General features: G+C 35.4%; 1 protein-coding gene and 1 long non-coding RNA gene across 2 annotated transcripts; one reads left to right on the forward strand and one right to left on the reverse strand.

Moving 5' to 3' along the window:
• The first annotated feature begins 1,333 nt into the window (after positions 1–1,333).
• Positions 1,334–13,602, forward strand: LOC18421983 (F-box protein At1g67340). Its single transcript, XM_006826906.3, has 4 exons — positions 1,334–1,406; positions 10,144–10,609; positions 10,715–10,877; positions 13,123–13,602. The coding sequence occupies exons 2-4, from the start codon at positions 10,503–10,505 to the stop codon at positions 13,483–13,485; spliced, it is 633 nt and encodes a 210-aa protein (XP_006826969.2). The 5' UTR covers positions 1,334–1,406; positions 10,144–10,502; the 3' UTR covers positions 13,486–13,602.
• On the reverse strand, positions 5,189–7,671 carry LOC110006778 (uncharacterized). The gene is made up of 2 exons (XR_002280047.2): positions 7,301–7,671; positions 5,189–6,587 (listed from the first exon to the last, which is right to left on the reverse strand). It is a non-coding gene; the product is annotated as an uncharacterized LOC110006778 (long non-coding RNA).
• Positions 13,603–14,175: the final 573 nt, after the last annotated feature.

A 14,175-nucleotide genomic window follows, 5' to 3' on the forward strand; every position in this document is an offset into this window, starting at 1 on the left:
CCACCTCCATTTATAGAGCTCGCTTTTCCTTGCTTGTAGTTTTATATTAGAAGATTTAAGTTTGGAAAAACGATTATTTAGAGAGAAATCAAAATAGTGAAAATAAGAAATTATCATTTAAAAATAGGGTTTTATCTAGGCAACTAGGGAATTAACAAAATAAATAAAAATTAAGTGGGTACTTTGTTGGTTACCACGTGGCTTACCGAAATGGGTAACCATGGTTGGAAGGTATCGTTAAGTAACTGGTCTATGATGAATAATATTTTGGACCTCATATTCAATGGTCATAAATATAGTTTAAAAGAAGTTATGAATAGAAATAGAAAGACTATGTAACTAGAGAAAGTATTTCGTTTCATATAGGAAATAACCTTATTTATTAGATTACTCACGGGGAGATAAAATAATTTTTAAAATCCAGAATTGAATAATTTCTAAATTATTTAAAAACTAAAAATAATCCTAGATATAAATATAACAATTGACATATTTAAATTTTATTCAAAAAACTTATTAAGCCTATATAAGAAGAAATGCCAAGTAACTTCTAAACTATATCATCATCAACGTCCTAGCTTTTTTTTCAACCATTTGGGGATATAGGAGTTTGTTTAAAAAGGTCAAAGAAGTATTTAATATGGGAATTTATTTTTATCATGTACATCCATCCAAAGAAACCTTATTTATTCAGAAAATACTGTGATATAAGTTATTTTTAAATCCCACAAACATAAGTTATTTGTTTTTAAAAATAAATGAAATAAAAATACATAAATTTAAAGTAATCATAGTATTTACTGTAATTTGAAAATAAATATAACTATCTTTTTATTAGTTTGCTTGAAGGAGATATTATATTTTAATTGCTTATTTTTAAATTATTCATTTTAGAACAAGGAATTAAAAATTCAAAAAATAAAGTGTCAAGTATACTTTTTAAAATAAAAGAGAATTTATTCTTTATCTTGCATAATAGTGGTTATGGATCCACTCAAACTCGACCGAGCAATTGGGGGCCGGGCTAGAGCCGATGCGAGTGAACTACTTACGTAGTAAAAAAATTTAAAAGAGAAACACAATTTTGTTTAACAAATCACTATAATATGATATAAAAATACATTTTCATCATTAGAGCCTTTCGATTTTTAGATTTTTATAATGATTTAGGAACTTTTCTCATTACATGCTCTAGTTTTTTTATTCTAAAATATTTCAAAATATCAATCAAATTTTTCAACAATCCATCTTTTATATATTGTTTCATTGTTTATGAACATTTAATAATTTCTATTACTCACTCTAGCCCTTTTTTTTTTTTTTTTTCCGACAGCATTCAAAGTTTTATTGATCAATGGAGGTTACAAGATGCTAAACAAAAGCAAAATCAGAAATCATCAAAGAAGGTAGAGAAACCCCCCCTCTTTGCATGCGCATTTGCTAAGCACGTCTAAAGGAAAGGCATAAATTATTTCCAATGTCCATTACTTCCATCCAAGTTGATCTCAACCTGTAGGGTGGTATCTAAATCTTAGAGCACTTCGATTGTATTAAGAGAATCTCCTTCAACAATACAATACAATGATTCCATTTCTCTTTACTTTTCAGAAGAATTTTTAAGCCCGGTAGAATAGCAAGTAGTTCGGCTTCATTTGAAGTCGTTTCTCCACAAGCCCCTGGAAAACAGAAGATAAAATCTCCATTTGAATCTCTAATAACCCCTTATTCCAGCCAGCCCTGGGTTCCCATATGAACCATCATCAATATTCAACTTAATGCCTGAGGAGCTACCCACCTACCTTTTGGATGACTTTTGATTACTGCTTGCTTCATAAGATTCAAAATATTAACATCAATGTCGACCTTTGATACACCAAATCCTTCCTTAATCACTGAAAACCAACTCCACAAAGTATGTTTAATCCCTCTTTTTAACATATCTTTTTCCAATGACACCCTTTCAAACACTCGCCTATTTTTTTCTAACCAAATCTCCCAAAGCACTGCTGCCCTTTCAATCTGGATTATCGTGCTCCCAATATTCGGCAAATAATCATAACACAATTGGTCAATTAGGTGCATATTGCTTTGTGGTATGGGACCATTGAGACCCAACATTTGGAAGAACCAACACCATATTTTATACGAAAAAGCATAGTGAAAAAAAATGTGATCACCATTCTTATCAGTCGCTTTACATAAAAGACAAACATTAGTGATAGTTCTATCTCTCTTCATCAAATTATCAATGGTAAGAGTTTTACTTTGAAAGAGAACCCATAAGAAGAGCTTGACTTTCTGCGGAATTTCCATTGCCATATCTTGCTGAGAGCCCTACGATTCCAACGAATTCCATCATGGAACAACATAGAGTACGCATCCTTTACCGTAAAACACCCGATTCTCCCACACCACCTCATCCGGAATATCCATGAAGATTCTGACTTCTTCTAACCAGGCTTACCGTTTCCAAAGGATGTATTTAGTCTATTATAAATACCACCTAATATCCCAAACATCCCGATCTCTATGGAAAACTTCGCTTACCATTTCCAAAGGATATCCTGAGATATTAAAAAACAAAAGAAACGATCAATAGAGCATCTCCCAACCATCTATCATTCCAGAAAGAGACGTGAGTCCCCTCTTCAACTACCCATCTAATGAATTGCTTCATAAGAAGCCTATTCTGCAAAATCCCTTTCCAGATGAAAGATTGGTATCTTGGACCTCGTCCCCCACCTATCCACATATTATCCCGATCCATTCCATATTTAGATTTTAAAATATTAACCCAAAAAGCATCTTCCCCAATTAACGATCTTCACCACCATTTTGCCTACAAAGCCCAATTCATATACTTCAATTTTCTCATCCCCAAGCCCCCTTCCGCAAAAGGAGTACAAACCCTTTCCCGGCTCACAAGATTATACTTTGTACCAAAATCCCCTAATCCCCACATAAAGTTCCTCATCATGTTTTCAACGATTTTAACCCAGCTCACAAGATTATATTTTCTACCGAAATCCCCTAATCCCCACATAAAGTTCCTCATCATCTTTTCAACGATTTTAACTAGGGGCTTGGCATCAAGAATAATGATTTAATTAGAATAGCTCCGTCTCAAAGAGGTAAGTGTTTGGATTTCCACAAATCAAGCTTCATAGTCGCCCTCTGAATGACTAGATCCCAAACTGATCGAGGCAATCTTCGGTTTGAGATAGGCATCCCTAAATATTTGATGGGGAATTATCTACTTGCATCCAAGGTGGAATGCTAACGTGGAAATAACATCATCCTCACATCTGATCCCAACAATTGATGTCTTATCAAAATTAACTTTCAATCCCAATCCAACATCACAACACCATAACATTCTTTTTGATATACACAATCTGATCCACCGAAGCCACACAAAAAAGAATGTGGCGTTTGCGTACTGTAAATGTGATACCTGCCGACTATTTAGAGATAGTTTAAATCCTTCAAATCTGCCTCTCTCCACCACATTAGTAATAGATCTACTTAAAGCTACCCCCATCACAGTGAACAAGAATGGGAAGAGAGGGTCTCCATGTCTTAATGCTCTTGAAGCTTTAAAAAAACCTATTAGGCTCCCTTCCTCTAATATGGAAAAATGGGTACTAGAAAGACACTCACTAATCCAACTATACCACTTCTTTCCAAACCCCATACAGCTTAATACCTCAAAAAAACATCCCAATCCACACAGTCATATGACTTATGGAAATCTAACTTGATCAAGACACATGGCTCCCCACTCAAAGCTCTAGAATGGATACACCCCTGTGCAATTAGAATCCCATCAATAATTATCTTCCTGTGAATAAAAGCAGATTGGGGTCCCGTAACCACTTTATTTAAAATCCCTTTTTATCCTTTCTGCCAGAACTTTTGTAATGATCTTGTATAAGCTTGTCAAGAGACTAATTGGGCGAATGTCTGCAATTCCAGCAAAATATTTTTTCTTTGGAATCAACGCTATATAAGTTGAGTTAATAGCCTTGCACAGAGATCCCTTATCGAAAAATTCATTGACCATCATTACCAATTCCAACTTAGTTGGATCCCAAAAGATTTACAATTACAAAAACTACAAAGAAAATCCATCAGGGCCTGGAGCCTTATCCCCTGGCAAGCGAAAGACAGTATGTCTCACCTCATCTTGTGAAGCCCAATTTTCCAAACAACTAGCTTCATCCAGAGACAATTTGTTAAAATGCAAACCCCTGAGATTAGGGGTATAAACTAAATATTTAGAAAATATTTTTTGAAAATGGCTCACAAATTCCAATTCCCAAGCTGCTCTATCATCCTCACCAACTCCTTCAAATAGGATTCCAAAAATATCATTTTGCCTTCTCCTTGCATTTGCTATTGAGTGAAAGAATTTTTCACTTAAATCCCCCTCCTTTAGCATTTTATTCTTGATCTCTATTTCAAATAAATCTCTTCCAATCTTAAATAATCATGAAGTGAATTCGATAAGTACATCTTCTCTTCTTTCAATTGAGGAGATAACCCATTCCCATTTTGAATTGTCAACTCCACTACATCTATTTCAACCAACACAATTTTATTTTTGATATGAAACTTAGCCTCTTTTTTTCCATTGAATGAGTTTGTGCTTTAAGATAACCAATTTCTTATGCAGGCAAAAACCATAACTCCCTAACACGCAAAAGAGCTTTATCATGGGTTAGTAATAAGCTCTAGAACATCAGACTCTTCCAACCAAGCCAAATCAAATCCAAAATGTTTCGGCCCAGTGGTAGAATTCTCTATTGATAGACATAGTGGAATGTGGTCCGAAGATAATTTAGTATGGGCATTCACTTTGGCCAAAGGAAATCTTAACTCCCAATCATCTAAGCACATAAATCTATCTATCTTACTCTAAATAAGGTTAATATTAACTCCCAATCATCTAAGCACATAAATCTATCTATCTTACTCTAAATAAGGTTATCCGTGCCGTTATTAGACCAAGTGTAGTGGGCTCCATTCACGGGAAAGTCTACTATGTGGTGGTGCATTATGAAATTGTTAAAAATACGCATCGACTTACTCAGAGTAGAATTGGATGATATTTCAACATACCATCTTATCATATTAAAATCACCACCAATAACATAAGGAAGATTAATGTCCAAAATTAAACTAGAAGTACCATTAAAAAATTCTTCTTTCATAGAATATAAGTTTGGTCCATACACATTAAAGCAAGCCCAATGAAAATCATCTAAAATCCCTTCCAAAACAACAACACACATCCTTTCCCCCAAAACAGATATCAAAAGTTTAAAAGGCGTTGGATCCCACATGGTCCACATTCCACCTGATGAACCACCTGCATCCAGCCGCACAAAATCAACCTGCTCCCCATCCCAAACACCCCTAACCGACAACAAAGATGGGGAAGGTAATTTAGTTTCCTGTAAAAGCAAAATGTCCGGCTTGTGGCTCCAGTCCAACATCTGAATTTCACGCTTTCGCTTAGCCTCTCCCCATCCCTCGAACATTCCAGCTAATCAGCTTCATTAAAATGAGATGCAGATCTAAATCTGATACCCGACATCACCTTAGACAAGGAATTGGAAGATGAAGATGTCAAGCTTGCTGAAGCCGCCTTTTTGCCTTTGGATGACTCTTGAGTCGCAATTCCCCCATTATGCAAAGCAATTCGAGACGAAGACCTTGTAGGAGTTGCATTCATCACAGCATTCCTCTCCTCCATTAGCCGTATCTCATTTACATAGTCTTGAATCTGGTGATGTACCTCCAAATCAACAGATTCCCTTCAATTCTTCATAGACTTCACTTTCTCCTTTATAACTTCCAGCCCCTAGCTATCGGGACATTGAATCCCATACCAGTATCATGAAAGACTCCTACAAAGTCCTTAGGATCATCTGGGATTGGAACCATGCTTTCCAGAATAGACTAATCCCCCCGTAGCACCTTGATTCCCTTCTGAACCAACATTGTTTCTTGCCCCTTCTTCCTCAGTCCTCCCATCTTTTGCACGGATATCCTCATATCATTCGCCCCCTCCTCTGCAACTGGATCAACCAAGCTCTTAGCCACGCCATCACCGAGATTCTCCATCTGATTGAGCGATGGCAATGTAGGAGGGGTCTACTGGATATTCATCATCATCTTCAGAGCTATCTTCTTTATCATATCCAGAGCTCAAGGTAGAGATTCCGCAGCAGGCAACATCTGAAGAGGAGCACTATTAAGCCCCTCATCTTGATCCAAAACTATTATCGGGAGGCCTTGAGCCTTAGGAGGAACTCTAGCCCCTCGTTCCCTCCTCTTGTGAGCAACCTTCCAAAACGGAACGGCTGGAATCTGGGTGCCATGGATTTCTGCCAAAGCTATCAAGAACGCTGCCGCAAAAGTTCTGTGCATTTTGAGAAGGAGAGCCAAGGAGGTCAGAACCTCTTCAGCTCAACTTAAAATAGCCTGCTTACTCCCCTTTATATCAGTAATATTCCCCTTTATAGCCGAGCCCAGCAAATCTTCCTTGCCCGGACTCTTATCGAGACAATTTGAACTTTCACCTACCCCAAAAACACAGATTGCCGAAAATGCTCATTAGAGACCCGCCGAATCAACATGACTACTTACGGGCCCATGCACTTTTGTATTCAAATTCCATCGATATGAACAAGTTACTAATTTATCGGATAAGATTTTTTCATTTTCAAATTTTTTTTGGAGGGCTTTGACAAACCTTCCATTTCCCTTTCCTCACATCTAACCGCCTTTCTCCTAAAGGCAGACTCCATTGGAAGTCTGAGTTTGAGCTCAGCTTTGCCTATCTGACCCCTATCTGAATTTAGGATAACAGCTTTCCGCCCCACTGTGTGCCAAAGCCCCTCCAAACCATCACCCTGGCTCTAAGCACTTGGGCCCCCCCACATAACCTTCCACTGGAGTCGCCTTTATTGCCTAGCTTGGAGTATTACGAAGCCCCTCGATTTTAACTTTAATGAAAAAATCATTGTTAAGAATGAATGGAAACTCGAATAGTTTTTGCGAGTGGTGCAAACGAGTTCCTTTCAACTTTGATTCTAACAAAAAACAAATCTTCCCCTTTTCATAATATTCCAGTCAATACTAACAAATTCCCCACACATATTTCCAAGTTTTTGAAAAACATTGACATTCAAAATATGCATAGGGACACCAATGAATCTAACCCAAGTAAAATATTTCTGAATCAAGGAAGCATGAAAGGAAAGGCTCCAATCTCTAATGGTTACGAGCTTACCTCTCACGCACCTTATTGGGATTTGCAACGCCCTCTGAACAGGCCATGAAAAAAACACACCTATTATCCTCCACTTTTTCTTACTGAAGGGACATATGATAAGCTCCACACCCTCTTTGCCCAATCTCCCATCCAAAGAGGTCGTTAGAGGGTGGTGAGAAAGAGCCGACCACCATATAAGCTAATCTTCTGACTGATTCCTTCACATCCTCAGCATTCAGACTCAAGTGACTTTCCTTCCGATTAGATGCCTCTCGGCCACCATCGTCATCCTCAGCAGCTTTCTCCATTCTCTCTCTCTCTCTCTCTCTCTCTCTCTTTCTTTCTCTCTGACTGGTACACAGTTTTCAATGAGGTTCACTCTAGCCGTTTTATTTTTAATTAATAGTTTGCATATAAATAAGAGTTTTGTTTAACTATATGAAGTTAAATTATATTTAATTCCATAGTTTTAAATTACTTATTTTAAAACATCAAATTCAAAATTCAAAAAATTAATGAGTCAATTTTATTTTTTTAAATAAAATAGAATATTTTTAAATAAAAAAATCATGCTGCCAAAATACATTTTATTTTTTTATGCCTTTTGTTTTATTTTTTTAGAATAAATACTTGTTATATTACTTTGTATTTTTTTTACAAGAAAAAACAAATTAGTGTATTATCTTTTTTATCTTTATCTTGAAAAGCCTTTTATTTTTTATTTTTCTAATTTTTTTATTTTGAAAAGCCTTTTATTTTTTATTTTTCTTATTTTTTTATAACAGTATTTTATGCCTTCTGCCTTTGTTTATTTTTTCGACAACAAAAATTCTTTTGACAATAAAAAACGAGGACTCGCACGCTAAGGGGTTCGAACTCAAGACCTCCCATTAAAATCGAAAATATCAACCAACACCGCCACGTCACCTAATTTGAATATATTAGCTTCTGTAATAATATATATTCAATCGTCTTGCTTTAATGATTTTTTGTGGGAATTATCCCACATCGAAGGATGAGCGTTGTTTTATTCTATTTATATTCATGAGTAATAGATATTACATTACGCGTGTAGAAAGCGATGGGGCTGACATGTGAGGTGAGTTACCACGTGTGAAGGTTTTTTAGGTGCCACGTGTTGCTCCCATTAGGTGCCACATGTTGCTCCCGTGAGGTGGCCACGTGTGAAGCTTTATTAGGTGCCACGTGTTGCTCCCGTTAGGTGCCACATGTTGCTTCCGTGAGGCGGCCACGTGTAAGACTCGCGATTCCAACAGTGAATCGCCCGCAACCACGTGTAAGACTCGCGATTCATTGTCGGGAATCTCACGGTTCTCACGTGTAAGACTCGCGATTCACTGTTGGGAATCGCCCGGTTCTCTCTGGACACGGGCGATTCCCGGTTTTTTTAATTATTTTAAGTCCCATAAATATAATAGTTTTTAAAAAATAAATAAAATAAAAGCTACAAATTTATATTAATTGGAAAATGAATAATAAATATTAACTATTTTCAAATAGTTTGTATATGCATAAAAGCTTTAATAAGAAGAAATTATATTTAATTCCTTATTTTTAAATTACTCAATTTGAAACAAGTAAAAATTCCAAAAATAAAAAAAAAAGTGGTCAATCTTATACAAGACTCAGCTGAGTCCACTCAAATTCAGCTATGTTACGGTGCTACCTGACTCGGTCCACGGCGAAGTCCAAGGCTTTAGCCGATTTTCAAAACATCGGTGTATATGCCTTGTAAAAATTTAGCACTCCTTCCTAACTCCTGTAACTAATGTATTTTTTAATAATAAAAAACCATCATTGAGAATAAAAAATATCTAATATGACAATTCATTTTTATAGTATAAATGCGAATAAACTTTATTTGTTAGGTGCTTGCAGCATTATAAATTATCTCTCAGAACCATTGAATTTAAATTATTTGAATTTTGGAAAGTGAGATAGCCCCACAAGGATAGAGAGTTCATTATGTTTTTTGAGTAATTTACGTACAAAAGATAAAGGAAATACGAAATGGGCCAATTTTAGGGGAAAATTAAGTGAACGGTCGGTCAAACTGTTTTTAAATTTTCCAAAATTACCCATCGGTTTGAAGATGGCATCTTCGGATGACTTTTAAGGTTTTTTTTTTTATTTAATAGTTTTTTCGTTAGTAGGACAATGCCCTAGTGTGAGGGGCAGTACCCAGTCCAAACAGCAGGTTGACGTCCTCAAACCACCTTATTTCTTAGAATACAAATGAGCTAATGCACTCCGAGGACGCCAACCTCGGACCGTCTTGAAGAGCACCAGAGAAGCGGGTCCGAGAATGGGCACCTAGGAGTCTTTGAAGTCCAAGGGTGCCAACCTCGGGCTTCGTTGAAGAGCACCACAAACGTCGGTCTGATGATGCTAACTTCAGACCGACTGGGCACAACCCTACTATAAAAAAAAACTAAAAAAAATTAAAATTAAAATGCGATCCAAAGGTGGTATCTTCGGACCGAAAGGTAATTTTGAAAAAAAATTAAAAACCTCAAGCCAATTGACCTTCCGTGCAGTTTTAACAAAAAATTGACCCATTTCATAATTTAGTATTTTGTTATGTCCGTACATAATTAACTCCTTTGTTTTTCGAATGTTAACTGTAGATTTTCGTTAAAGAATCAATTATGGTTGGGAGTCCCATTGCATGGTATAAAGTTCGTTATTTAATCGTGCGAGTTAGTTAGAATTCTATTGTAATTAGGAGTCCTTTTAGATGGATATGGCCTAATTTTTTGGATTAAATTGAGCTATTTAAATTCTATTGTAATAAGGATATCTGTTGCAATCCCATTAATATAGGGAGTACAATTTATTAGGGTTAAGATGGCGGGGGAACGTAGGTACTATTGGAATTAAGAAAGAGTTGAAGTCCCTGAAGACGCATAAGTTTGTTGTAAGAAAATTAAAGAGATAATGAAGACACAGAAATCTGTTGTAAGAAAATTAAAGAGATAAATAAGAGAGGTGACGGCACTTTGGTTAGAGCCTTTGAGAGTTAGCGTGAGAAGGAAGAGACGGAGCCTTTGAGAGTTAGAAAGAGGAAGCAGGCGAGAGAAAGGATCACAGAGCCCAGAGAATTAGAGGGAGAAGGGTGGATTTTTAGAGAGAGAGGTAGCCGTGCCTAGAGAGACATATTGAGAGAGAAATTCAAGTTGCTTCTCTCTCTTCTGCAATCATGTCCAAGAAACGCAAGCAGCCTTTTGAACGTCTTCCTGATGAAATGATTGCAGAGATCATGGTCGACTCTGTGTCGTTTGATGATCTCAATGCGCTTAAAAATACGTGAGTTTTCTCTGTTTAAATCCTTTCTGAAACTTTTATCTTCTTTTCTTTTTTCCTTGCTTTCTTTCACAACTCTTTGACTGAGTTGTATGATTTTTATGGTAGGTGTAAGAGGTTTAAGAGCCTCTCTGAAGACGCTTTGGTTTTGCAACGAATTTCAAGGGAGGTAGTTGCTGAAAGCCTATGGCAAAAGAACAACAAACCCACGGCATACCTCAAACGATGTGCAGATGCAGGAAATCCTGAAGCCCAATACCTCTTGGGAATGGTAATCATCTCTCTTAATTTCGTATAAAAAGAAACTAGTTAAATTCGGTTATGTCATAGTTCTTGGTTTAAATTCAAATCTCTTCTTGTTTTAGTTTGAGGTTTCATGGTTAATTTCACAGTTCAGTTATGCCATAGTTCTTGGTTTAAATTCATATCTCTTCTTGTTTTAGTTTGAGGTTTCGTGGTTAATTTCACAGTTCTCGACATAGTTTGATGTTCTTGTTAAATTCAGTTATTTCATGGTTCTTCATTTAGATTCATTGTTCTTGTTTTAATTTCAGGTTTCATAGTTTATTTCATTGTTCTTGTTATATTTTGGGGTACTTGGTTTGGTTTAATTTCATAGTATTATATCCCTACCTAGATTTCACGTGAAACCAGAGTAGTTGATTACAGGTATTCTATAGTTGTCTGTTTAACTTCATTTTTCAATAACAAAAGGAACAAGGGTCCATGTTGCCATAGAAACTCAGGGTTATAAGATCATCACCATCTAAATCAATGAAGGCGGGGATAAATAATCATGCATCAATTCTTTTAAACTCGGTTTGGGCCTTAGACTCGGACTTGTCCGAGGACGAGTAACTCAGCCACTAGTAACGTACAGCCCCAAAAATCTCTAATCTTTTTTTTTTAAAAAAAAATTGGTAAAACACACAAATTTCAAAGTGATAACACGACATAAAGAGTCCAAAGAATCAGTAAAAATAATATATTTAAAAAAAGGACCCGGTTTCTATGTGGCCAAGCCTGTATATGTAGAAATGCAGGCCTTTTAATAAATCTATTTTTGAGATAAATTTTAATACTTAATTTTTAAAGACATGTAATCTCTAACATGTAATCTCTAACATGAAGATCATGAATATGAGAAAATGAATAAATTTTAAAAACTAGGAATAATATTTCTAGTAAAAAAATATTTGGACCGTTTGTTTCTGTTGTTTTTAGATGGAACACGTACTTTGCATCCATCTTTTAGATGGATGCTTTACACTTTCTGGACCGGATATGTAGAAAGCGGTCCAATACGCATGAAAGAATTTTCCTTAAAAGAATTTTATTTAAAATTAGAGACTTTTTCAAAAAAATAAATATAAAAAAACATTTTTGACACGAAAAATTTACAAATTATTATAAAAATATTCCTAAAAATAAAAATATTTAAAAATCGCATATATAATTATGAAACATTGACTGATATGACAAATTTATATTTTTTATTTAATTTTTTTTAAATATGTCGAAGTTGTTCCTCGATACCTGCCAGGGGCTAAATAGTCCATCAGACTTGGCCAAGTAGTTTCACGTTGAAATACATACATGTTGAACTTTTGCAAGTTAAACAATAGTAACGTGCCCCCGCCTGTCCTCGGGGCTATGACGATTCCATGGTCCTAAGATCAAAGGTCATAATGGCCATAGTCCTCGTGACTAAGGAGATTCATGGTCAATGGTGCATATCAAAACCTCAATGGTGGAGCCAGCATGTGATCCCCCGTAAGGTTGTGTCTTGTTGGTGGGTCACTCTCTCTTAACCCATCCTATTATTGAATGGATTGTGATCCAATCACCAATAACTAGATTTTCTTTTCTTAGTGAGTTACTTTTATAACAGTACGAGGTCAAGATCCGTCTATTAAAATGAAAACTATAGTGTTGTATTACAAGGAAAATAGAAGCTGGCCATTCAGGTATTTATGGTTTTTGAAATTTTCAGTTGAGTAAAAGGCGTTGAACTCATAATTCAACCGATTGAACTCATCTAACAAAACTTGGTGTTATCTTTGTGAGTTGCTTGTTTTAAGGGAAAAGTTCAAAATGTAGAACTACGGATACACCTCAAAAATCCATCGGAAAAAGGTTATTAAAATTTTGAAAAACCCTCTAATTGATCATCTCGACTTCGAGATGAATGACAACAAAAAAAAAATGATTTTGAGTCCCAAAAATGGTGCATCTTACAACACATTATCTAGACTGTCCATTTTTAAGATTTTCATATATTTATAGATCTACTTGATTTTAATCATTTTTGGAGTTTAAAATTTTATAATTAGATATAAGAATAGATTTTGAGATAATCTTAAGAATATTTTACATCAAAATTATATGTTATGATAAAATTTGAAGGTGCACCTTAAATGGATTGTTTAAGGTTGCAACCTTATAGAAACTACACCGTTGTTTTAATGCTTTTATTCTAAATACATTACCAAAAATATCATTCTTGTGTTTTGTAGATGACGATCTTTTGCTCCGGGAAGAAAGAGGAGGGTGAGGAATATTTAAGGAATGCGATTAAAAGAGGTCACCCTGGTTCTATCTATGCAATGGGATTGATCCTTATCAGTGAGGGGAAATATTCAGAAGGAAAAGAGCATATGGAAAGGATTGACCATAATCTTTCATCTTGTAGAAGCATTACTAAGTGGGTCCTTAGAAAGATCTGGGTTAACCAGAAGCTGCCGTGCAAAGTAGAAAAATGCGAGAATTCAAAGTGCCAAAGTCCGAGAATGATGGGATGGGATGAAGCGAAGGATTACAGTCGATGCTGTTCGACTAAGTGTAAATGGACATGGGAGCTCAAGGAATTTTGCTTTTGATAGATTTAAATTAGATATATGTATTATGTTGAGAAGTTATTTTATTTTGTGGATAACTTCCAAAGATTTTGTAGTCTGACTAATAATAGAGTTTATTGAGCCACTTATTATTTATCATATTTCAAAAGATTTTATAGATAATAAAATTTATTAAATCATTTCCATTATTATCATCTTGATTTTTCATTGCAAAATGGTGGGTTGAGCGAATATAAGATTTCAATTGGTATCCTAGATATTGGAGACCTCATGCATGTAGAGTGGAAAATCACAAGTGCTCCAAAGAAAATTCAAGATTATATATGATAAAACACCAAACAAATCTCCATGCTTGCTTTATTTTTTATTTTTTATTTATTTTTTAACGTTCACACAAGCAACAAATCTCCATGCTTGTTTCTATTTCAAAGCCCAATACAAGTTTATCACCTCCAACGTCCACTGCCCTTCTCCTCAATCATGCTCCAACTAACGACCTTTTTGTAAGGTTGTTTTGCTGTTTAAGTGATATGTTTTATTTGAATAAACAGAACCCTTTGCTGTTATGATTCATAATTCTTCGATATTAACGAGATAAGACCATTTATTTTTTGCTGCAAGGAGGTCACAATCATAGTTAGCAAGTAGTCGATTTAATCGTGACTTTTTACAAAAAGCGGCGCTTTTTTAAAATGCCATTTTTAAAAAAAA

This window comes from Amborella trichopoda, chromosome 4, assembly GCF_054954075.1.
Source record: "Amborella trichopoda isolate Santa Cruz 75 chromosome 4, AtrichopodaSantaCruz75HAP2 v2.0, whole genome shotgun sequence".
Taxonomy (NCBI): Eukaryota; Viridiplantae; Streptophyta; class Magnoliopsida; order Amborellales; family Amborellaceae; genus Amborella; species Amborella trichopoda.